We start from the raw sequence: 25,663 nt of genomic DNA, 5'->3' as shown, positions 1-25,663 counted from the left end.
TATTTTACTGAGGAGCCCTGTTTCAGTCGTTCCCTACCCTCTCCTAGACCCTGTCACCTTGCCCCGCCCCCAGCCCTGCAAGATTCCCGAGGTCCTCCTGATGCTGGGACTCTGCGATTCGGGGTGACCCTTGTGCTTGTTGTCCAGGCTGTCCACAGACCCCCACCAATGACTCCTCCTCTGGGCCCTGCAGCTGCCTCTGTCCTCAGGCCCCACACCAGCCCCAAGAATGTGCACGGAAAGGAAGGAGTCGTGTCAGTGTCATGAGCCGCGGGCTGTGGCTCAGCTTTGGCTCTTCTGCCAAACTTGGCCACGCGGCCTGTGGGACAGGAGTGTCAGAGGTTAGGGCAGAGGGTCAGGGTGGACACACACAAGCAAAAAATAAACCTTGGACCTAACTCCTTCAGTTCAATATCTCACACCTTTATTGAGTACCCAGGAAACTATGCTGCCAAAGGCAAGCAGAGACAGCAGAAACTACAGCGGACCCTCCCCTGGGCGTCTCTGTGCCTGCCTCTGTGCAGATGGTGCCAGGTCGGGGCAATCCTGTTGCGAAGTTCACCCTGAACGGTGGGTTCCATTGGCACGGCTGCTCCCAGGCTCTGTTCTTTATGGGCGCTGCACAAGGCACCGAGGGACTCTCCCTCATATTGAATTTCTGTATTTGGGAGACTTTATACTTTTTCCCTTTAAATCCGCTATCCGTGGGCCCCAGTGGGAGAATTTGGTCTTCAGTTTGCTCTGTTTTGGACAAACACCTCACATGACCAATGTAAACTGTTACACAATTTTTGCAAATGCCTTCTTGTTCATTCCAGATGTTTTCCATCAGCTGACAAACCCAGATTGTTCTGCATCTGGCCCCAGGGAATTCAAAGCCCTTTCTCCTCAAACAGACATTTTTCCCTTGGTGGCCCTTTGATGGGAAGTATTGAGAGAGGAGGGATGCACACCCAGAGAGGGCAGGAGGCACACAGGTGTCCGAGGAGAGCAGCAACGGGGCAGAGCGCGGCCTTCCCAAGCCACTGCCGGCGGCCCCTGGACAGCTCCTGGACCCGCACGCACCCTGGCAGCATCCTTTACAATGCCACGCGGGTCACCTCCTCAATGTGATCAAATTGACATGTTTCTGGCAGCGAGCTCCTTGTAAGAATCCCTTCAGGTCTTGCTGAGGAAGCTCAGAGTGAGTGTTGCAGAGAGAAGATGGGCTGCTGGTGGTCTTACTCCCAGTCTGACCTCTGCTGCCGGGGCACGGGGCTATGTGAGGCTCATGGAGTGACATCAGAGGCTCGAGGGCCAGGGACGCCATGGTGAAGTGATGGCTGGGAGCATCGCACACCCCATACCCGCTGGCAGCCCTTGCTTTACCCAGCGGAGTTTCTGAGTGGCAGCATGAGACGAGGGCAGATGGGGGTCGAGTGGCTCATGTGTTTGATGAGGATAAGGGCTTGTGGTTCTGGGCTGGGCACTGGGAGAGCAGATGGAGCCCACGCCCTAGAAACAGGGTCATGTCCTGCTCTCCTGAGCAGGAGACGTGTGGAGTGAACAGAACTGGCCATGCTATGCAGCTACATAAGTGGCCCATGTCACAGCTTCAGGGCTGCTCACGGCCCAGGCCAGTCTCACACGCAGACCCCACCCAGCAAGTTCCTGGCTCCTCAGGCTTAGGTCTGGCCACTGTGAGTGCTCACCTTGGAGCCAAGAGCCAGGGACATGGGACTCACGCTACCTAGGCAGGTGGACAGGTAGAAACACGGGTGCTGGATTCCTCAGCCAGTGTGACCAATGTGTGTGACAATCAGGGCCCGGCCACCAGCGCTCAGAGTGCGCTGGCTGCTGGGGGCTTCGGAAGAGGCAGGTGCTGGTGGGCTACTTGGCCTCCACCAGCTGCTCCAGGCGCTGTAGCATCGTCAGACGCAGGGCTTGGAACCTGGAGGGAGACACAGCCAAGAGGACTCACTGACACTGGAGGGGACAGGGAGGGGGCGACCAAGGGAGCACGTAGATGCTGGGCCCGGAGACCCATGGCTCCTGACCGGCTGATTAGTGGCCACTATGTCTCCTCTGCCAGGAGAGGGAAAAGCCAGGCCCACATCCCACAAGGCCACTGGCTTTGAGGAGCAGTCAAACAGGGCTGCAGAGCCTGCCAAGCTTCAAAGCAGAGTGATCTTTCTATTCCAAAGATTCTCCAGTACAAGATATGGGGACATATGTATATGCATAGCTGATTCACTTTGTTATAAAGCAGAAACTAACACACCATTGTAAAGCAATTATACTCCAATAAAGATGTTAAAAAAAAAAAAAAAGATTCTCCAGTACAGACAGGAGTGTGCTGGAGTATACAGGGCGGCAAAGTAGGGATCAGGAAGCCTGCGTTCAAGCCCTGGCTCTGCAGTCACGTGGTGCTGCCTCCTTATCGCAGGCCGCTGTTTCCTCTCTGTACATTGAACAGGCTGACCAGGTGACCCTCAAGTCCTTTCTAGCCACGGTGACACTGCTGACTGCATGTAGACTGTATCCTCTGATCGAGGTCTCTGCTGACTGCCTGAATGGGGCCTGACTGCACACATAGAAGCCTTTCTAAGAATCATTCACCCAGATGCCAGAATCGGAACCAGTCCCCTGACCGCGGGCCCTCACAGCAGCCTCTCTCCTTCCCTTCCTAAGAGGGACTCTGGGACCGAGCTTCCCCTGCAGAGGGAGAGACAGATCATTGGGATGTGCAACCTGGCTGACCTCACACAGCCGGGCCCTGAGGTAGCTTCCCCAGGAGCCAGCAGGTAACACCTGCTCACCTTTCCATTGAACTGGTCCCCTGCACCTGCAAACATCAGCTGGTGCAGGCAGTTCCAATAACTGCTGCTTTGGGACAGGCCTAGGATTCCGGCTAGCGTGAAAGGCCCAGGCGAGGCAGAAGGTGCACAAGCAGGCCCCCTCTCGGTTGTTCCTCCAGAGCAATGTCACCAGCAGAACACACAACCCTGGTCCAGGGCCCGCCCGTGCTCCTGCCTGACTCTCCTGGCATCTTTCAGCAGCGTGTGCCTGTCCTGTGCTGGCGAGATTGCCGAGGCTAGATGAGTGGTCTGGGCTGCATCCCCCTATTCTGGCAGGCTGTCACCCCAGCTTGGTGTCAGTGTTGAGCAAGGGGTCAGAGGGCGGTGCTGGGGAGCCAGGGTTAGCAGGTGTCCCCGAGCTGCGTGAGGACACCTGGCACACCTGGAGGAGAGAGGCCTCCCAGCCGCGGGCCTGGGTGCTCTGCCCTGCAAGACTTGCCCTGACGTTCAGTACCCACGACTGGCTCCTTAAGCGCTGCTTACTTCATGGTCAGTTTGATTATTTCTCTTTCCTCCTCTTCTTTTAATTTTTCAACAAAACTGTCCAGCACCGGCATTTCAAACTTAATGTACTGAGCGACCTAGAAAATCCAAGAACATTTTAATGTGTTTTAAATTAGAAGCCAAAAGTGTGTTTTCTTTTCCTCGTGGCTTCCATAGTGGCCGATTCAGCAGTCTTAAATCCAAGGAAGAGGCTGTCCTGCTTTCCTCCCACGCCCAGCACTGCTCTGTGTGTACCAGGATGGGAGGATGGAGCCCATTCTTACCTCAAAGGCAACTACGATCCCTGGGAGGAAAGATTAAGCTGAATTTTAGGAAAAGCATTCAATAGTGAGTGGAGTCACACTGGGTGTTCTCTGGGGGTGGGGTGGAGACGGTGGGAATGCCATTGTTTTTAACAATGGAATGAAACTACACTAGTCTGAATGGCTCAAGGGATACAGGGTCACTGGGCCTTCTCCTTGGGGTCCACACCCTATAGGCCTTTTCTGTGCAGGGAGTTTGGAAATGTGCCCATTGCCCAGCCAGGATTCAGGCTGCCCTGAGACACAGACCTCCATAGGGTCCCTTCCATAAGCCCTAGTTAGGCCCTAGTTAAGGAGCCCTTGTTGTGGGTCTTTAATGCAATGACAACAAACCACGCTCCAACGAAGGAAAAGATTCTATCTGTCTGAGGGGGAAAGGCCAGGCCATGGTTTTCTAAGACCCAACTTCTTATCTCCCCTGAGCCAGCTGATACATCTGGTGGTGGCTGACAGGAAGAAGAAGGGCTGAAACCAATACTGTACTGGTCCTTCAGAACGGCCATGGGGGCCCTGGAAGCATCGCCCAAGAGGGCTCTGCCCAAGGTCACCTTAAGAGCCCTTGGGGGTCCGCCATGCTGTCCCCCAGCCCCTAACTCAGGAGCAGGCCTCCCCGAGCCTCAGCTCTCACTCACTTCGTGGGGGACTTCCTCGCCCAAGTCAGCTTCCATCAGGAATATCCTGGCAATCTTCTCACAGGGCCCGTGCAGGATTCTGGAAATCAGCGGGTACTCAGAGTCTTTTAATTTTGTCCTCTCTGAAAAAGAAAGCAGTGGACAAAATTCATGGCATCTCTGCGTCTCTTTGTTCCAGGACAGGAACGTAATGGAAGACAGGTGTCCAGGGGGCCTGGCAACACTGCCAGGTGTTGTGTGGTGGACACTGCCCTGATGATGTGTGATCATGTCCTTCAGTGAAGGCCCAGCTCCGAGAGGAACAGTGGCTGAAGGAGCGGGGGATGGGGAAGTGGACTTGGGGAGGCCAGGCCTGCTCAGTTATCAGACCTGTGCTGTGCAGCACTGGACACAGGGCCATGCAGTACAAGTTCTGCAACAGCAGTTCTCAGTGGGCGAGGGGCTTCTGTTCCACCTTGAAGACCCAGATGCACATTCCTCCCCCCTCCCTGCTGAACCTACTGGAGAGAGTGGCTTACCATGTGGTTTTGGTGGGATTCTCAAAGGGATGACAACGTGCCTGGATTTGGGCCTGGGAGGGATGCTCGTGGTGGGGGCACAGCATGTCCCGAGGCCAGGAGGGCACCTGCCCCGTGCCCGCTGCACAAGCCAGCCCAGCCCTCAGAGAAGGAGCACAGCTGGTGAGCTTGCCAACTGGACAGGGACTTTTGTTTTTATGATCAGGAAGCAAAGGCAGACACTTACCCCCAGACTCGTGAACGATGTAGAGTGCAAACTCACTGGGACCATTTTCCACCTGCACAGGTAGTAATAGGAAGTCAGACCACGGCTTTTCCAGACAGGAGAGACAGAAAGGGACCCCTGGTAGTAACCACATCCTCAGTGCCACACACACAAATCCCCAGGGACCCTCCCCTCTCTCTGCTTAAATTCCCAGAGATGCCAGCTCAGCTGAGGAAACCTTGGTCATCCTTCCAGCCAGGAGCCACGGCTTTCTCCAGCCCCCTCCCCCAACAGAACAGCAAACCACCAGCAACTGGGGCAGGGCCGTCTGTGGCCAGACTTACTCGGAACTTGTTCAGCAGCAGGGTGAGGACCTGTAGGGTGGTCATGGTGCTGTTGACTCTCACGTTGGTCATGGACCCATAGGCAGGAGTAAACACGGAGGTCTGTACAGGAAGGGGGAGGCAGTTCAAGGCAAGTCCAGAGGGGACACGGGGCTGACATCACACAGGGTCTGGGCATACTGTCGGCCAGATGGTGCTGAGCAGGCTGGAGCAGTAGGCGAACCTGAGCTTCGGGAACAACTGCGTCTATCCATCCACAAAGATCCACACACAAGCTATGCCCAGATCTGGGCACGCACAGGGAAGCTGTAACAACTCACATCTTACAGAGGCCTCTAAGAAAGATGCCTACAAAGCTATAAGGTCCAGCTCTCTGGATCCCAGGAACCAGGGCCGTAGAAGTAACTCACAAGGGGTTGAGGGAACCAGTCTCTCCTTCACTCTTTCTGTCCATCAAACCACCAAGTGTCTGCTGATCCTAAGGCCGAACATTCTCACATCTGTCCACTCCTCTCCATGCTCCCAGTGGTGCCTGAGGTGAGGCCCTCCGCTTATACTGCATCAGCTTCTCAACTCTCCCCTTCCAGTCTCTGCCCTTTCAATCCATTACCCACACTGTTGGCCAGAGGAACAACCTTTCAAAATTCTGCAACTCAAGGTGTGTTCTGGACCAGCTGTCAGCATACAGTCTCAGGCCCCCCGAGTCCAGACTCCTGGATTAAAATCTGCATTCGAGGGCTTCCCTGGTGGCGCAGTGGTTGAGAGTCCACCTGCCGATGCAGGGGACACGGGTTCGTGCCCCGGTCCGGGAGGATCCCACATGCCGCGGAGCGGCTGTGTCCGTGAGCTATGGCCACTGAGCCTGCGCGTCCGGAGCCTGTGCTCCGCAACGGGAGAGGCCACAACAGTGAGAGGCCCGCGTACCGCAAAAAAAAAAAAATCTGCATTTGAGGAAACTGCCCCGTGATGCTATCTGTAGGGTACACTTTGAGAAGTACTGTCTTACAGCATGTCCCACAGCCTAGACAGTGCCATCCGTGGCTCCTCTCATGTTATTCACATATGATACATGGTTCCCTCCCAAGTACCCTGTGCTCCAGCCACATGGCTTCTGCACAGTTATGGGGGCCCGTGACATTCTCACAGGTATCTTGCCTTTGTTTATGAGACACCATCCATGAAAGTCAACCAGGGCATTGTCTGAGGCTTACTGAGTCCTCAATGATCACTAGCTAGGTAGGAAACCTGCTAAACACTTTATATATAATCTTTGATTTAATTCTCACAACAGCCCTTAGAAGTACCTGTCACTAGTCCCCTTTTCTTAGGAAAGACATGGAAGCTTGGACAGGTTAAGGGGCTTGTCAGCATCACCCATCTAGAAAGGGCAGAGCTGCCCCAAACCCCATGCTTCACCACTGTGGCACAGGGGCCTCCCTGCGCGTCTGACTTCCGTGTGGGTAAGCTCCTCCTTGCTTTCCAAATTCCAATTCACACATTCCTCCCGTATGGCCCTAGCTCTGCTTTTCCCAGTAGGGGCTCGGGGTGTGCGAGGGACTTGTTCAGTGTCCGCAGCTGGTCCCCGAGTACCAGAGCCAGACTCAAACTTGGACCTGCCCTCTGCACAGTGAAATGTAGAATGCCTCTGGGTGATACAGAAAGCCAGCCTAGGTTTTCAGTTTCTAAGAAATATGGAATACAGTAGTCAGGCTATTTCTAGGAGAAGAAAGGTCATGTCAATAAGACATTGTTAGTGTTTCTTCTGCCTCAAGTTTTTTCTCAAGAAGATACCGACCAACTCCACGTAGGAACAAGGGTACCGTGGCTGTTTTCCCATCTCTAACCACAATGGTTTTCCCCTCACAGAACACATGTGAATCTAACAGGCCAGGGCAAAGCAGTGAAAACAAGTACTAAGTTTGACCCAGTCTGGAAATCAAGCCAACATTGCTGTGAATAAGAACACTTTTGGAAAATAATTGAGTGAAGCAATAGGGTACAGTTCTAAGAAATAAAACCTGGAATAACAACCCCAGGAAGTTAATTCTAGGAATTTTTTTGTTTTTAATTGTTGCCTGTGGCTCAAGTACTTTGTTGCCTGATTTCTAGGGACACTGATTCTGAATGCATGTAGCGCAGGGAGAAAAAGAGGGAGCCCCTTACTCATCCAGGAGATGTGAATCAACTGTCCAACATGCCTAAGACACTAGTTCCTGTCCTGGCAGGTACTCAATTTGCCTGGAAGAATGGGTCTACATTTCGGCGCAGGTAAATCTGTGACTGGGGGAAAATCTGCCCTTACTGGGGCCTGAATGGGTAGTGTATTGAGTGTTGGGCTGGCTGGCTAAGAAGCCCTTCTTGGCAGGATGGCTCCAATGGACATGAAAGGCTGTGATGAAAGCCCTCACTGTTCATTTGTTCATTTCAAAGGCTACAGAGTGCTCAGACATCTCCATGTCCCTGTGACATTTCGAATGACTAACGTAAGATTTAATGTGCCCAACACCCCTCTTAGAGATGACTCCTTTAGAGTAGAGGTGAATGTACTGAAGACAAATTCCGCTATTTGGTACCTTGAGTCATGGAGCAAAAAGCTCCTTTTTAGGAATGTAGAACTAGAAAGAGCCTAAACCCGTGCAAATAGTCTTTCTAAATTTTTGAGTAATCCCTTAAAATAGCATATCAATATATATTCAAATACTAGCACATGGTACTTAACACTTTAAGGACAAAACCCCTTTGGAGCAAGATTTAAAGAATACCCAAGTCAGACGGTGGGTTCTTTGGCTAATCTAGACATTCTTAATCTCTGTTTAACTTCAGCCCTGCCTCCCCCTCCCTCTCTCAGGAAACTACTCTCAAATAGTCCTGGGTTTTCCTGGATTTAGTAAAGATAACCTATTGTCCCTCATGAACACTCACTGCAAACCTAGCAGGGAGTGGAGGGAGGTCCTGATGGTGAAGCAGGGTCCTTTCAGCTGCCTTGCTGAATTCTTCATCCCGAAGTGCAGGGCACCCCAAGAGTGGCTTGAATGGCTCCCAGCAGACCTCACCTGGGGGACTGTCCTTCAGATCTGACCCTGAGACCTCCCTTTGCCCAGGCTCCCCTTCCCCTCCCACGAGTCATCACCTATCAAGAAGGCAGCTGCTTAACCTAAAAACCTTGGCTTCCAGTTTCCCAGTGCTGCAGGATGTGGCTCTGTTACCAGGACACTCCCATCTAGGGCCTCACCCACACGGCCACTCGTGCCATTTATAGTAATCAACTTCTCCTTTTACAGTTTGGTTTGTTTACGGAATGATGTCATCTGGGGAAGGAGCTCTTTTTCCTGAGGTCAGTACAATACTTGGACAAAAGGCTAATTGCTGGGAATAAGGAGAAGTGTGGGTTCTCTGGGACACAGACACACGTGCTCCTGGGCACACCTCAACCTAGTTGCCTTCATCTACCAAGTGGAAATGACAGTAGGGGACAGGACGTTCCCATATCAACTGAGCTTGGGTGGAAACCTCATAGAAAATCGCCTGATTAAAAGTGAATTTGGTATCACTTTCCAAATATCCGTGCAACTTTTGTTTTTTTTTTTGCGGTACGTGGGCCTCTCACTGTTGTGGCCTCTCCCGTTGTGGAGCACAGGCTCCGGACGCGCAGGCTCAGTGGCCATGGCTCACGGGCCCAGCCGCTCCGCGGCATGTGGGATCTTCCCGGACCGGGACACGAACCCATGTCCCCTGCATCGGCAGGCGGACTCTCAACCACTGCGCCACCCGGGAAGACCTCCATGCAACTTTTGAGAATGAACTGACAGTGAGTGTGTGATGGAAAAAATACAGGCTTTGGGGCCATGATGTGGAATGATACTTTGATGTGACTTTGGGCGAGACAGTTCTCCTCCTGGGCCCGTTTCTCCATTGGGACAGGGGCATGACCACATCTGCACACAGGGCCATGGTGAAGGTGAATTCTGGCATGACCGCCACGGAGCCCGGCCTACAGAAGGCCCAGTGGTTACACCCGTGCTTGGGGCTGTTCCTTGTGGCCTCAGCTTCAGGGCCCAGGGGAGAGGCCAGGCTGGGACATCACCTTGTGGTTGTAAAAGTGCCCGTTGATAGAGAACCGATGTCGCCGGATCCTCTGGGCCTCACCGGGGGCGCGGCACCTGGGCCGCCTCTGGATCACACAGGCTGCATCGCTCTTGGTCCGCATAAGCTGTGGGGTCTCCTCGTCCTCCTCCACGGGCTCTGTGGTGAGAAGTGGATGAGGGGGGTCAGGCTGGGGTGAGGGCGGTGGTGACAGAACTGCTCCCGTGGTGGTCCCGAGTGTGGAGCGTGGCTCCCTGTAGCACTGGGCTGCAGCAGACAGCGATGTGACCACTGTCCCTGAGTCGGAGGCTGGGGTCCAGCCTGCATGATGCCCACTTTGCAGATGGGAAAGGTGAACCCCAGACAGGATAACCTGTGTCACCATGCCACATGGCCATAAGCCTCTGGGCCTCCGTCTCCAGGGATCCAGAGCAGGCCTTTGACAGCCCCAGCCCTGTCCTCCGGGACAAGCCCTTCACTGAGTGCAAGGGGAGAGCACAGAGAGGACAGACCCACAGGGATGGATCCCGGTGCGTGTGGGGAAGAGGTCCCAGATGCCTGCAAGGCCAGGAGGCAGCCGCACCCTCTGCTGATGTTCTCTCCTTTCTATAAGGGTGCGTGTTGCAGGGACTCAGGCAAACGACATCACCTCTGCAAGCCTCTGATTCCTTTTCCCTCGGTGAGGAGTCGATGAGAAAGCCTCTCTCGGGTTAAGGAGGGATTTAGCAGGGGCTACGGCTGAAGGGCAACAGGCCATTCTTTGCTACTCCACAAAGCTGATATTCAGAGACGGTGGTCATGAGCCAACCCCTCCCTTCCTTCCCACCCCAGATGAGCAGGACAGGGCCCCCCTGACCTGAGCTGTCTCTGGAACTGTCCTCCCTGGGTCCGGCCTGAGCGCCTGGTTCTTGGGCAGTGACTCTGCCATCCTGAAGAGGTAGCTCCTTTCTGAAAAGAGACAATCGTGGTGCTCAGAGGGCTGCAGGCAGAGAAACGTAGCTCAGGTCAAAGGGAAGAGGCTGGCTGCCTTTGTGGACAGGACACAGGCAAGAATCAGGGCAGGCAGAGCTGAGGCCAGGATTTCCTATTAAGTCAACGTAAAAGATTAAAAGAAAGGCAAAGGATCGCCCCAGTGTCTGCTGGAAGGAGAGGGAGTCTGTCCTGAAGACCCGGTGTACTGTGCTGGGCGCTGTTGCATGGACACAGGGACACACACAGTGCCCGGGTGCTGCTGGGGGCTGGGCTGAGGCAGCTGGCATCCGCGGCCACGTGCCGAGGGGGCTCTCTGGGCTGCCCTCAGGCCTGCGGGGGCCGGGCAGCAGCAACCTCGAGGGGGCCAACCTCCAGGCCTCTGAGCAGGGTGGTCTCCAAGCCAGGGTAGCTGGTGGTGGGCTGGGGAAGGAATGGGCGCGATGGGAAGTAGCCACACGGTGAGGAGGAACCTGCAAGGAGCAGACAGAGCATCCAACCCAGTGCTGAGAGGCCTCTGCAGGCCCTTGTCTGAGACTGCTTGTGTGACCACTTTTACCCTCCTTTCTAAGGAGCCCATCCAAACTCTAAGCTCGAAGTCTGTGCGGCTCAAAATTTGCTATGAGTGACCAGGGATACCTGGGGACGCCCCAGGGGTGTCAATGTGTTAAGGGCTCTCAGAGAAGCAACTTTACTTCAGTTTCTGAAGGGGAAAATGTTTTGAATTTCTGACTCTTAGAAGGATTTATTACATGCAGAAGCAAGCAAAACGCAGCAGCAAACTGCCCGTCTATGGGGTGGGGTGGGAAGAGGCAAACGTCCACTAGAACGATAAGGCAGGTAGAAAGCCATTTCATCCTGATCGAAACATTCTTCTGATAGTTAAATAAATCTGATATTAAATTCTGATAAATTTATAAAAATAAATTCTGATACTGGAATAAAAGCAGAGCAGGAGGGGGCTAAAATTGTGTGCGTTTTTAACATAGAACAGGAGATGCTGAGATGCTTAACTTGCAGAGGGTGTTGGAAGCCCCCCACCTAGAGCCCTCTCTCTCTTACGGACAAGGAAAGTTTGAGAAGCACAGCCAGAGGTGAGGGGAGCCTGGAATGTTCTCCAAGAGGGAGGTGATTTGGTTGTCATGGAGAAGGACCACCTGGGGGTGAGGCTGCAGGTTGGCAGGTGAGGTCATGGGCTGAGGACGTCACGGGGTGACAGGGATGAGGTTGGGTTATCCTGCTATGCTCCTGCCCCAAATGGGAATGGGGCTAGGCTGAGAGCAGCTTCCCCCGCCCCCGACACCCCAAACGATACTTTCGGGTTGAACGGGTGTCACGGAGACCACCTGGCCCCGCCCCACCCAGCCTGGCACTCACGGGTGTCCTGGTGCCCAGGAGGCGGGGGAGAGGTGCACGCGCTCTCTGTCATCTTGTATCTGGAGCCGGATGGGCCGCCTCAGTCCCCAGGAGATGTTGAGGAGCCCCTCGATGATCAGAGCCCCTTCTTCCTGTGGGGATCCACACGGGTCAGCCTCTTCCCCCAGAGCAGCAGCGCTCAGGGGTCACTGCCCACCCTCCCCACCCGCCCTCAGGACTCAGCCCCTGCCCACGGGACTCACCGTGCACTCAGGCCTCCCCAGACACGCCCTATCCTCCCTGGCGTCCTGTCCTCCTTTGGGGGAAGGCCCACGAACTTCTGTGCTCCAAGGCACGCGGCCCGGGGCTGAGAGGAAGCCTGAGGCGTGCCCTTCCATCGCCCAGGCGCAGGGTCTGGGACAGGGCGGCTGAGTCAGGTGTCCCACAGGAACGCGGCCGCTGTCTGGCAGGCACGTCCACAGAGCGGCAAGGAAACACGTTCCAGGGAAGCACGGCTGTGCAGACACCAGTGCAACACAGGGCACCTCTCCACCCACTGCTGCACCTGGGCAGGGGACCCACGGTCAGCTGGCCCTACTGGGCATGTGCCGAGGGCACTGGATCCCATGCCCACGAGAGCAGAGGTGGACTAGGACAGTCCCCACACTGTTCCCATAGTGGCCTGAACCCACCCCCAGATTACCGAGCTGCCTTCTTTCCTGAGGGCCAGTCTTGCTTTCCTCACCACCTGGGATATGGACTGTCCCGCGTCCCACCACTGGCACACACACTCGGAATATCTACAACAGCTCCCAGCCCGCGTCCCCGACCAGCCTTCATTTCCCAAGGTCTGCAGATGGCATGGCCACTCCCCTGCCACCAACCCTGAGGTCCTAATCGACAGAGTCCTCCGGAGGCGCCCTCAGCCAGCTCCCACTTGCTCCCCTCAGGTCCTTGATTCTGTTCCTCTGACCTATTTCTGGCTCCTGTATGAGCGCTACCACCTCCAGGCTCCCTATGTCCAGCCTCATCACTCCCACATGTGTGCCTGGCCAGGCTGCTTTGTCTGCACCCTCAGAGCACCTGCCAGAAACCTTCTCAGCTTCACGCTTCCACAGAGTCTAGGTCTTCCCAGCTATGCGCTCCTAATCTGCTTTGATACTGGTCTTTCGGCAATGAACTTAAATCGTCATTCTCCCAAAGCCATCTCAAGCACCATTTTAGATTCACAAATGCCATTTCCTTCTCCTTGCTGACATCAAAAGCCCTGTGAGAAGAGGGATCTTGTGGAAAATGTCATATCCCTGGCAGTGCTTACAGAGGTGTCCTGCAGTGTCGATTTCATGGTTAGTTAGTAATAGTTTAAAACACCCTGCCATACACGGAGAAAATATTTCTCCTCTGTTCAAGTTTATCAAAAATACACATAGCTTTCTGAAATGGCCTTGCACTATTTGCTAAAAAAGAAAACAAACAACAACAAAAAAAAACCAGAGCTATTTTTGATAACCACTGATGCTACACAGGCACAGATACGTAACTAAAGATATGGAACTGTATGTATGTAATATGTAACAGATATGTAACTGTAAAGGAAAGACTAGATTTATCCACTGCAGTTAAAGGTCCCGTGGGGATAGTAAGAAAACCCAAAGTGGGGTTCAGGTCTTTGTTTTCAGACTTAGCTTCACACGCCTCCATCAGATGTTGACAGGTCGCTGGAGAGAGCCTCTGCCCCACCAGGAACTCATCTCGGTGTGTTCATTCATGGACATGTTTATTCATGGACACCAGCCCCATGATGGACTCTGGGTGGAGGAGATGAAGCAGACACAGCCCCAGACCCTTTGATGCTCTGGGGGCACCGCTGGGGCAGGGGCAGCAAGGCTGGACATACTGAGGCCAGACCTCCAAAGTTGCTGTATGAAGGCTCTGGGGACCTTGCCATGAAGAAAGAGGCAGGGGGACTTGCTCTGGGGAAGCGAAGGGCTGAGGCAGAGCTGCTGCCTCTGAGGTCAGGGTTAAGCTATGCTGGGGACCAGCTGGCCTGATGTGACTCAGGCCTGGTGTCCCTGCACAAGCGGCATGGGTGCGCCCAACCTGAGCCCCCTACCACTGCTCTACTGCTCCCCCAGCCTGGCCCCATCAGAATGGAGGGGAGGCCCTGTCAGCCTGCAGCGTTCTCTGATCAAATCAGAGAAGCCCAAAGTAGAGAAGAGGGACCTCCAGGGCAGCCCTCACCAGGCAGGTGGGGAAGTAACAGGACGAGAACACAGGTCCCGGGGCCTGGACTTTCTACAAGTTGGGAAATCAACCTGGGCCCCCTAATTCTATCCCAGTCAACACTTTCCTCCTCAGTTCAGCCTATTGGCTTATTTGCTAATTGCTAATGAATTCAAAGAGAGCCAGAGAAACAGACAAAGGCTCTACAGAAGCGTCCAGATGGAAGAGCCGAGGTGGGACTTGGTATGTTTAACTGAAATCCTGATCACGGGTTGGCCGCATGCCTTGGCCCATGAGAGATACTCTAGCGAGAATGCATGAACTTGGGACTGCCAGTTCCTCCCGCTTGCCTCGGCACCTAGGGGCTGTCCAACAATCAGACTTCCGACCTGAGCTTCTGTCTCAGTGACTTGCTTTCCATCCCCTGCCTGTGGGAACAAGACAGGTACCTTCCAGGTGGGCCCAGGGCTAGGTGATGACGTGAGGTCTGTCTGAGAAGGGCATGGTGCTGGCTCTCTACAAGGGCTTTCCCAGGGTCACCTGCCTCTCCCCCAGCTGCCTCCTGTGCTGACACACTCATCCCTGGACACTAGCAGTGGCCTCCCAACGCTGTCCAGGTGTTCCTCAGTCTCCCTGTTAGCTGCCCTTTAGCCCACGCACAGCGGCAAAGTCAATCCTTCAAAGCAGAAGCCAGACTCTTGCACCCTTGTTCAAATCCTGCAGCGTCTGTCCATCCCCTTCAGAGGGAAACCCAGTGTCCATGCCAAACCCACCGACTTCTCCCCACCTGGGCCAGTCATATGGGCCCCTGGCTGTCCCCTGCCCAGCAGACTCTTGTCACAGTGGCTTTCCACATGCTGCCCCTCCACTGGGAACACACGACCCTCGTTTGTTCGGCTCTCTGTTCCATGTCCCCTCTTAGAGAGGACCCTCCCGACCCCTTGACCACAGCGCAGCTGGCCTTTTCTTTGCAGCTGTAATCAGTACCCAACATCACAGCACCCATCCCCTGAGTACTTAATTCTTTCCCTCACTAACAGCTAAGCTCTAGGACACAATGATTGTTCACTGCTTATGTCCTCTGTACCTAGAACAGTCACTGGTGCACAGGAGTACTAATTAGATACCTGGGGAACAAAGAAACAAACCAGTTATCATTTGAAAGCACCACATCTGGGAAGCAGCAAGACCAGGACCCTGCAGGCTGCCCCTGGTTCCACAAGAAGGTGGGCACATCCCAACTCCCAGCAGGCCCAGGGAGCCTGGCCTTAGCCGCCTCCAGGCTAAGCCCTGCATCGCTGTGTCTGGCAGGGTCCCTCACAGGTGCAGGCCCAAAGCTCTACAAGAGCGAGCACCGGGCCAGAGTGTCCTGGGGTTGCAGGGTACTAGTGTAAGGTGTAGTGGGGAACACTTCTAGGCGGAGGTGGCAGACCCTAGGGTTGCTTGTGGGAGCCCAGTGGAGCCCTCTGCCTCTCCCAGTGGCCACCCCACCCCTGCCCTGCAGAGTAAACATTCCCAGAACGTCCCACAGGCGCAAAGCCTTGCTCCAAGCTGGGCCAGGCCCCGCCCGCCAAGCTGTTTTCCTCTGAGAGCCTTCCTGAGAACTGCTATTTTTGGCCCCTGTGACGGTAACTGATTGCTGGTGGAAAGGTATAAAAGCAGCTGCCAGGCCACGAGGTTCGCCAGACAGCTCAGGGAGGGTTCTGCTCTGGACAGTGGCACATCGTACAGGGGCCGTAGCACATCTTCCTCGTCGTCCCCCTCCCAGCAATCTGACGCCGGACACAGGGCTCCAACTACTGGACCCCGATCCCTCTGCTCTGAGCTTCCTGGGGGCTTTCTGTGGACTTCCTTGCTCATCCAGCTCCCCTGCTACCCCCAGACCTCCTCAGCTACAGGTAAGAGACAGCAACTGCCCTCTGGTTTGAGGTAAAACAAAAAGGCATTGGGTATCTTTGAAGCAGTTCTCAGCCTGGGACACGCACAGCCTCACTGCGGGTTAGAGACCAGGATGCAGCTAACTGCTAACAACAGCTGCGGAGGGCTTTATATTCATAATGGAATTTCCCATGAGGTGTCATTCCATAAGCTTTTCCCAATGCCCCTGAGAGGTGTATTTTTAACCCCATTTTATGGATGAGTAAGTGGAAGCTTGGAGAGGTGACTTTGCCAAAGGACTCCGGGTCAGGAACTGCTAAGTTTGGTTTTAAACCCAGGTTTCCTCTGACTCCAGTCCGTGAGGCTGGGTTCTCTGATTTGTACAGGTTCCTGAACAACAGTAATGATAGAATCTTAAGTAATGTTAGCAGGAAGAGCCCAGGAGTTCGAGCCTGGTCTTGGATCTGCAGACTTTCAACTGCTCTCAGACATGTGATTCACCCAGGCAGCCTCAGGTGGGGAGGGGACGCAGGAAGGCTGTCAGGATGGCACACTAGTCCCTCACCCCAGTCCTCTGTCAACCAACAGGTTGCTGCTTCCTTGTGGCCAGCAGCCATGAGGTCCCGGCTTTTGCTTTCCGTGGCCCACCTGCCCACAATTCGGGAGACCTTGGAGGAGATGCTGCCCGGTGGGCCTGGAGAGGACCCCCCCGCCTCCCCTAGCCTGGATGACTACGTGAAGTCCATCTGTCAGCTGGCGCAGCCCACCTCAGTGCCGGATGAGGCTGCAGCCAGGGTCCGACCCAGTAGACCCCACCGGCCAGCCCGTTCCCGTGAGAAGAGCTGCACCACTGGGTCCCTACAGGACATCACCACCCGCTTCAGTGGCCAGCAGCCCACACTGCCCGGGGCCAGCACTGTGGACCCTCTGGACTGGCTCTTTGGGGAGTCTCAGGAAAATCGGCCAAGTGGGAGGGACATGCCGAGGAGGACTGGATCCTCTGCTGACCCCTGGGCTTCATGCAGACAGACGGACAGTGGCAAGGCCCGGGGGGCCCCCAGAGGGAGGCTGAGTGATGTCAGGGCTCCAGGGCACTCTCTGCTGAGACCGCAGAGGGACTGGCGCCAGTGCTCCCAGGCTTCTGGGCAACCTGGCCAGGATGCAGTTTCCCCAACAAGCCCCCGTCCCAGCAGCGTCCTTAGAACTCTCTATTTGCACCTCCCCGTGATCCATGAACTCTGACCCCTCCCCAATAAAGACTTCTGCAAATCACATACAGGTCTGCATCACCTCTCCACCCTCTCCCTCCCCCCACCCCAGGTGGGCACCGCCCCTGGCAGGTCTCTGGGAGGGAACAGAGCCTCTGCAGAGAGGCTTCCTGCTTTGGCAACTCATAGTGAGACCCCTGCTCCAAATAAGAGCCTATCTCACATGATGTGGCAATCGATACGCATCCCGTCTGCACTGCTCCTAACTGGCTGATCACCTCGGGCAAGTTATTTTAACATCTCTTCCTCGGTTTTCTCACAGGTAAAATGGGGGTAATTAATGGGACCTGCCTCCTAGGTTGTGCTGATGAGTAAATGGGCTAAAACGCGCATACATCCTGGGGCGCGTGTTACAAGCCCACACATGGAGTACCTGTTGTTTACGTGGCTGCCTCACAGGTGGGGAAATGAGTAGGTGGGGGGAGAGGAGAAGCAAAGGCCTCAGCCCTGGTGGTTTCAGAGCCAGGCCCTGGGCACTCTCAAGTCAGCCCCGTGGCTCCCCACACCCCTGCTCCCCGCAAGAGGCCCATGAGCAAACTGGAGGTCTCAGTAAATGCACCTGCTGTGTTTTGGGGGACTTGTCACTGGGCCACCGCGGGTACCTCAGTGGCTCCACCTCACAGGTCCTGTTGTGTCACGGGGAGCGTTTTCCCCACGCTGACGGCCAAGACAGAACCTGCACCAGCTAAGCCTGCAGGGCACCAAACAACTGGACCAGGTGGCCCTGTCCCCGCCCGTCCCCACCCTTACCTGCCTCCACCCAGGGGCCACTTATCCGTGGGGCAAAGTTCAGGGTATTGTCCAGGTGCCCTGCTCTCGGGCAAGTTCAGGGGCCAGGGCCTCACTCCACATGTCCATGGGTCCCCCACAGCCCTGGGTCCCTACATCCTGGCAAATCCCAGTTCCCAGGGGCATCTGGCAAGCAAGGAGGTGAGGGTGAGGGATAGGGGAGGGGGCAGATTGCTTTCCTCAGGGAGACAGGTGAGGCATCAGAGAACTCAGAGAGACAGGCTTAAGACCCATTGTCCTGTTCTCTTGGGCCAAGCCAGAGCTGGCTGCCCTGGTCAGCGTGGGAGGGACAGAGGAGAGGAGGAGGATGCAGCTGGGGCCACGGGCAAGCTCATGGCCAGGTTCGGCTTCCCCCGCCTCCTTGCCCTGTGGGCTAGCAAACTACTTTGCCTTCCATTTCTCTCTCTCCCTCCCTCCCTCCATCCCTCCCTTCCCCCCTTTTTCCTTTCTTTCTTTCTTTCTGACTTTAAAATATTTTAAAAATTGCTTTGGACATTTACAATATTTATCTGTCCTCTTTTTTTTTTTTTTTTTTTTTTTTGCGGTACGCGGGCCTCTCCCTGCTGTGGCCTCTCCCGTTGCGGAGCACAGGCTCCGGACGTGCAGGCTCAGCGGCCATGGCTCACGGGCCCAGCCGCTCCGCGGCACGTGGGATCCTCCCGGACCGGGGCACGAACCCGCATCCCCCGCATCGGCAGGCGGACTCTCAACCACTGCGCCACCAGGGAAGCCCTGACCTCTTTTATGTGTTTTGTGGGGAGGCAAAATGTAAACCGTGAATTTAAAAGAAAAAGTTTCAGACAAGCAGTTTACTTAGTTTCCTGATCTGTAAAATGGGGACGGCAACGCCTGTCCTTCATACCCTACAGTGGTTGGGGAAACGGTACAAATGAACTTGGAGATGGAGTTATAAGCACTGTATACAAATTTTCCAACTGTCACAACCGCTGTGTCTCTGGTTGACTCAAACCTCTGGGTCCCTGACTCTCTCCAGCAAATATGTGTGGGGCAGGCTTTGGCCAGAACGTCCTAAGGAGGTGGTGAGGAGGGCTGACCTGCTGAGCGGGTGCCTGGCTGGTGACTGGACGGGTCAGGCTTACTGCGCCAGCCTCATAGCAAAGCGGTGTGAAACTAGGATGACGCTGGCTAATCCCCCCAAGCTCAGAAATCACACTGCTGCATTTGGGGAGATCAGATAGGGCCAAGGAGATTCCTGGGCTCTGGGGTCCTCTGCTCATACCCCCGACGTAAAAGAAGCTAATGGCACCTTCAGAAGTTGCCAAAAAAAAAAAAAAAAAAAAAAGATGAATAAAGGGCTGGGGGAAGGGGCTTCTGGCAGTGTCCCAAGCTCCTGAGGACAGAACAGCCGAACAGAAAGTCCTCGTGGTGGGGCCCTATGGAGCAGTCTCATTCTCCTCCCACCCACCACTGAGACAGGGAAGGGACACAAATGCCCCTCCCGCCTGGAGAGGCAGACTGGAAAGCACTCAGGAACCCCCAGGGAATACATCCACGGGCCTAGCACTCACCAGGAACCGGTGGTCTGTCTGTCAACCCTGTCATTCCTGCCTTCAGGCCTTGGAAGAAGAGGGATCATTATAAGAGGAAAGGGGACCCCTGGTGGAGGGAAGGTCCTTCCCTTTCTTGCACTCGTGCAGGGGGCCAGGGGCTGACGTCCTACACTGGGTGTAGTGTGCGCTCACGCCACCAGGGGGAGCTTTGAGCCTACTCAGAGCTGAGCGCGGGGCGGGGCGGGAGGCTGGCTTTGGCAGCGGCCACACACCACACACCAGGACACCAGGGCCCTACTGCCTCCAGCTCACACAGTCAGCAGTGATATTTTTGCCCACTGGCATTTCCGGGGTGGTCCATTATTCTGTAGAGGCACCAACCAGCCTGGTTAAAATGCTTTGTTCTCTTCAAAAGGCACAATTGCTCCCAGTTGATCACACTTTTCATTGTAAAACAAGCAAAACGATCCCAAAGGCAAGGTTTACAATGAAGGAAGCTACTGCTCCGGCCTCCTGAGTGGGAATCCTTTGTTCCTAGTTCTGTAGAAGCTGGGGGAAAGTTCACAGGGAAATGCCTGCCCCAGGGTGTGGCCCCTGCCAGTGACACATTTCATCTCTCTGAGTTCTGTGGGCCCCAGATGAGACAGTGGACAAGAAAGTGCCCCAAACTGTAGCAGCCAGGCTGAGGGTGCTCCGGGGCAGGCCCAGAGACAACAAGTTGGGAGGGAGGGTCTCTTGCAGAGCCCCTTGCGGCGCTGGGAGGGCATACCCGAGGCTGAGCTCCCCACGCTTAGCTTGGGGATCGAGCTTGGGGGGCAGGGGTGACGAACCGCTTTCCGAGTCCCTGAGTCCTGGTGAGTCCTACTCAGTCAAGACCTCCACAGACCTCCAGAGCTTAACGCTGGCGATGGCATCGCTGTATTATACACGTCTCTGCTCAGGCCTTGGAGCCACGCCAGAGCCTCTGACTTCCTTCAGGGTCATCTTGGGCCAGAGACTCTAAGAGTCTCAGTTTCTTTGTTTGGAAAATGGTCACTCCTCCCTCACAGTGCCCTTGTACTACAATAAATACAACAGAGGCAAAGCTCCTCTTGTCTGCCCTGCCCTCAGCGTCTGCAGTGCCGGGACAGCCCAGTCTCGGGTGGCCCGGCAGCAAGTTCTAGGAACTATGAGTCTCTGAGGCCCAGAAGGTCCCAGGTCAGCAACCTGAGGAACTGCAGAGCCCCGGACGCTGGGTGGTGGGGGAGTCACCCAGAGATGTCGTGCCCCAGGACCCAGTCACGCATTTCAGCATTAGAACTCCCGACTCCCGACTCCCAAGCCGGTAGCCTGTCTCTATGGTGGCGGTCACCTCCCAAAGACACACGCTGCCTCAGGCAGGCACACCTTGGCTGTTAAAGTTGCAGAAGGTTCCTGAAAGGTACTTTCCGGCTCCAGTGAGATCAGGTCAGACCCTCACACCTTCTTTAGGGTTAGGAATATGAAAATCCCTGCCTGTGGGATGTTAAGTTCCTGCCTTTGGGGCCAGCAGGAGCGCCTCTTCCCCACTGCAGGGTCCTATACTCCTCCATGTGGACTGTCCCATCACACAAACAGGTCTGGGGCTTCCCTGTCCCTCTCCCCACTCAGCTGTTCCAACAGAGGGGATTGTTTTGGGGAATCCCAAGTGCCAAGATCAAGCTCTTAGACTGGCTGTTCTCAGACTTGACCTTCATCAGAATCCCCTGGAGGACTTGTCAAAACACAGCTGGGAGGGTGAAGAGTTTCTGATTCAGCAGGCCTGCGGGAAGCAGGGTGATAAGAATTTGCAGTTCTAACCAGTTCCCCGGTGATGCGGAAGCTGCTGGTGTGGGGACCACATGTTGAGAACCATCATGATCTTAGAGCAATCCCTGGATGGCCCAGAGCTGAGGAACAGGGTCCAGTCAGAAGACCCCACCCCATGCCTTCAGCACAAGAAATGAAGTGGGCCCAACTCCTCACTTAGCAGCACAGATCAAAACTGCCCAGCACACTGGGGCTCAGGACTCATCCCAACTTGCTCCAGGCCTGCATCTGCTGGTTAGTTATCTAATACCTATGCACAGGTACCGCCCCATGCCTAGCGGAGGGGATGCAGGACTAGTAGGGCACTTGGCCCAGGTCTAGGGGCTTATCACTCAAGTAAGAAAAGAGACAGCGAAAGCAGAGATAGCAGGATGCTAGGATGAGAGCCCTGCGGGCAGCAGTAAGGAGCTGGGCCAGGGCGGGCTGCTGAGACAGGCGTCAGAGGCTGCTCTGCAGAGGACTGCGAACACAGAAGCATGCAGAAATTCTGAGGGGTGGGGAACAAGTTGTCAGGGCTGGTCCCAAGGCCCCACGCAGGGTGGGTGGGTCAAGGGGAGGCAGAGTGTGAGGTCTGTGTCATTCCAGGTTGTCACAGGCAGCCTAGCACTGCCTGAGCCAGGAGCTAGCAGCCTCCCTCCCGTCCAGGCTCCTGAACTGTGTGACACTGGCCTGGCCTGGCTGATGGAGGTCACCTCCCTGACACTGACTGGCGATCCCCCTGCTGCCCAGAGCTGCCTGCACCTCGGGGCTCACCCTCTGTTCTAGTAATTACAGACGGGGATGTGTGGTTGTTTGAAGAACTAATGGAAGCGAGATTAGTGAGCAGAGTGGCTTCCGCCTGCATGAAGTCTCTGTGGATTGCCGGGGCTTGAACTGTCCGTTCCCATGTTCAACAACAGAAGGGGAACTCAGAGGCCACTGGCCCTTGCCAGACACTGATGGGCTAGAGAAAATTCCAAGAGTCAACCCGATCTCAACCGTGGAAACCTCCCAAAATAAAGCCTAATCACGATCACGAAAAGACACCCCATTTTGGCTTTTCAAATGCCCCAGTATCCTGACCAGGGCTCCTATGTGAAAGATTTGGAAGTTCTAGATGGTGGGTGGCAAGACCAGGCCTTCACCTGGTCTGCCCGGTGAGCAGCTCCCCGAGCCTGGGCCCTGCTGGCCACTCCCTGGAGTCCAGCTGGTGCCCACGTGCTTGTATTTGGTTTGTTTTGTTTAGGCCACACAGTGCTTCGAGGTTTGGGAATTCCACATGAAATTCCAGATACCTAGCTTCCTTTGAAAAATCAGGAAGGGTCTGGGTGTACCAAGCCCACAGCCCTGCACAGCTGCCCTGGGTTTGATCTGACCCGTGCTCTCCAGTGTCCTCCACTCCCCACGCCCACCCTGCCTCTCAAGTGCGGACCTTCCTGGCCCTGTAAGAATCTTCTGGGGAGCTCTCCTCTATCGCAAGGCTTTCCTCTTGGTTGACAAGCACAGAGAGGCTGCTTTCACTCCTGCATTGCCCCGTGAACTTGGGCAAGCCAGGGCCTTGTGCTGAGTTCCTCATCTATGCTGGGATGAGCAGAGGAAGCACTGGACTGTGCGGTCTCAAAGATTTCAGACTCCAATGTCCCGGCCTTCACGAAGACAAAAGTCCCAGGTGGAAGGAGAAGGCCCACAAGGGGATTTCCATCGGCTCTGCATTCTCACAGGGATGGTCCGACCCTCAGTACCCCTTGCAGGGATCTCAAAGGAGATAACCTGGTCCCCAACTCAGGGGATGGGTGACCTTACAATTTATTATCCAAACTGGACACTCAGAGTGAAGGAAATGGTCTTTAGAATTACCCTTGATTAACAGGTATAAAGCAGCACTATTTTTGGCAAGCCAGGATAAATGGTGACCCTATGAAAAAGAAGAGAAATGGGCCTTACCTCTCTGTGTCTCAGCTGAAAGCTTCTGCCCTCATGGTAGCAGTTGTAGGTTTTCAGCAGGCTTAAGAGCTCTGACCTAAAAAAGGTAAAGACACACATATGCTCTTGGAATGTGGTGGGGCCTTGGATAAGGCATCTGGCTTCGCTGGGCTCAGTTTCCTCATTTGTAAAATGGGCATAATGTACACATTTTGCCAACAACATATAATCCATTGAGAGACCAGACTTTGCCATCAGACACACACCCTTTGGTCTTCTAAGGAGTTTCGCAGATCAGCGCTCCTGGGAAGCCCGGGGTGGGGCTGCGAAGGAAGCAAAACTCACAGAGGGGTCCAGGTCAAAACTCACAGAGGGGCCCACGCCATTGTACTTCTAGGGTGTTTGCACAATTTCACTATTATAGATAAGAGTTCCTGACAATCTCTCTGTACCTTACTTCTGAGTCACCTTCTCAGAATAAGTCACTTGGGCTTGGATAATTGACATTTTAAAGGCTTCCTTTTTCTCCCCATATTTCTTCCTACAAGGGTCTGGGGTGGCTGCTATGAAGGTACCACCAGGGTGCCTCTTCCCCATCCTGACTTCCTGGACGTGTGATCATGGGATGAAGGTGACAGCCCCTGAGAGTAAGATCCTGAAGGCCCTAGGATGGCTACTCTGTCCAAATGCTGTCTCCCCAGGATAAAGGGAAAGCCACAGCTTGTGCCTTGGCCGAGGTGTGGCAGAGAGAAAACGAGGACAGCTCCCTGTACCCAAGCTGGGCTCTGCAGGGCAGTGCAGTCCAATAGACATGCAATGCAAGCTACACACATCATTTTAAATCTTCTAGTAGCTATACTACCAAGGAAAATAAAACAGGGGAAATTAGTTTTAATAACATTTTATCGAATCCAGTGTATCTAAAATATTATCATGTCAACGTGAAGTCTATGTAAAAATTATTAATGAGATTCTGCTCGTTATTTTATTTTGTAAGAAATGTGCGTTAGCTGGAGCATCTTTTATATTCACTACATCTCTCAGGCCACAGGTCCCGTGCTCGGCAGCCACATGTAGCTGGTGGCTCCCCTACTGGACAGAGATGCTCTTGAACCTCTCAGGTAATGCTTTCACCCACACTCGAGCAACCCAGGGCCTGGATGAGAAACACACGCTCTGGTGCTCTGTTGTGCAGCCCCGTGTGATGTGGGGTGATGGTAACTGACAAGAGCACCCATTTACAACTTAATGGCATTAACAATGCAGGATTCAATACTGCATATTCACTGTGTTTATAAGTGTGCAAACACTGAATATCAAATTGTTAGGATACGTACATGCATAACATATCTAAATCGTGTACGGTTGTTATTATGACTTTTTTCAAAATGATATTTAATATTGTTACATTGTTCTTATTATCGGATTTAAATAAGGAAAATGATGGTGTGGGAGTACTGTCTGTTTTCTCAGGGTCTTTAGCAGGAGGACCCCAGCGGGCAGGTCCTCAGCAAAAGCTAGTCCATTTCAAGGAGGCTTGCTTTGTCTTCAGAATGGCAGATAGGAGCTACCCAAATTTAGAAAACACTTGGACTCAGGACTTGAAAAGCAAGATAAAATGAAAAAATACACTTTTCTTTAGTTGAGCAATGAGGCTGGAAAAGTATCCCAAACAGTTTTTTTATGGTGAGACCAGGAGTCTCATCATAAGCAAAATAAAATAAATAAAAGTAAGCTGAGAAAAATATACCTTTTTAATAAAAACTCAAAACTAGTTTTGAGGTTTTTTTTTTTTTCCCTGAACTGTTTAATGCAATAAGATGTTCGTATTGCTCTAGTTTTTATATAAATTAAACGCCATCTCTGCAGGTTCACAGCAGGCACTGTCACGCTTTCCTGCTTTTGTCTGCCCAGGGAGGCGGGGGTCAGACTCATGCCTTGATCCTTGATCTCCAAAGCACCTCAAAAAGAAGTGCTCTCATCACTGTCCCTGGGGCAGGCGCATCACTGTATCTACAAAAAGTGCCCAGAATTCCTCCACCCACAGGCTGCCCATGGCAGGGGAGTGGCCACGGGGGAAAGGCAGGCATGGAGACCCCTCTTTGCTCACAATGGCTTACTTCAGAATGGACTTGCTGTCGCTGATGGGCACGTGAGAACTGGGTGGACAATCTTCCTTCATCTTCTGCTGTTGTCTGCAGACTCGGAAGTTACCTGCTGGTAGACAAAGGAGGGCCCACAGACACCTAAGCTGGGAGGAGTGATGGCCAGTGTGGCGCCGGAGCCTTGGTGCAGAGGCTGCAGCTTCTGCCTCACCTCCCACCTCCCCACCCTCTCACGTGGCCACGCCCCAACCCTTACCTCACTCCCACCCCACCCCCGCCCCCAGGTACAGGGCCAGACCTAGAGGACTTCATGGGACCCCACACCCACACGTGTCAGCCCTGGCAGGGCAAGGTCAGAACCGCCCTATCAGCCCCCTTCCCAAAACCTCTTCATGATTACCAGGAATCAA

At 54.2% G+C, this 25,663-nt stretch overlaps 2 protein-coding genes across 2 annotated transcripts; one reads left to right on the top strand and one right to left on the bottom strand.

Annotated features, from left to right (window-relative positions):
* Positions 1-1,745: 1,745 nt before the first annotated feature.
* Positions 1,746-25,357, bottom strand: RASSF4 (Ras association domain family member 4). Its single transcript, XM_082854078.1, has 10 exons — positions 25,269-25,357; positions 23,170-23,245; positions 11,772-11,902; positions 10,282-10,373; positions 9,427-9,584; positions 5,343-5,444; positions 5,020-5,071; positions 4,276-4,397; positions 3,321-3,418; positions 1,746-1,930 (listed from the first exon to the last, which is right to left on the bottom strand). Exons 1-10 carry the CDS (start codon positions 25,328-25,330, stop codon positions 1,870-1,872), a joined length of 954 nt encoding a protein of 317 aa, XP_082710204.1. The 5' UTR covers positions 25,331-25,357; the 3' UTR covers positions 1,746-1,869.
* On the top strand, positions 15,698-17,093 carry DEPP1 (DEPP autophagy regulator 1; the record flags this gene model as incomplete). Its single annotated transcript, XM_082853868.1, has 2 exons — positions 15,698-15,871; positions 16,440-17,093. Exon 2 carries the CDS (start codon positions 16,467-16,469, stop codon positions 17,091-17,093), a length of 627 nt encoding a protein of 208 aa, XP_082709994.1. The 5' UTR covers positions 15,698-15,871; positions 16,440-16,466.
* Positions 25,358-25,663: the final 306 nt, after the last annotated feature.

Source organism: Leucopleurus acutus (assembly GCF_964270905.1).
Source record: "Leucopleurus acutus genome assembly, chromosome: 14".
Classification (NCBI taxonomy): Eukaryota; Metazoa; Chordata; class Mammalia; order Artiodactyla; family Delphinidae; genus Leucopleurus; species Leucopleurus acutus.
This window is presented reverse-complemented; position numbering and strand designations above follow the sequence as displayed.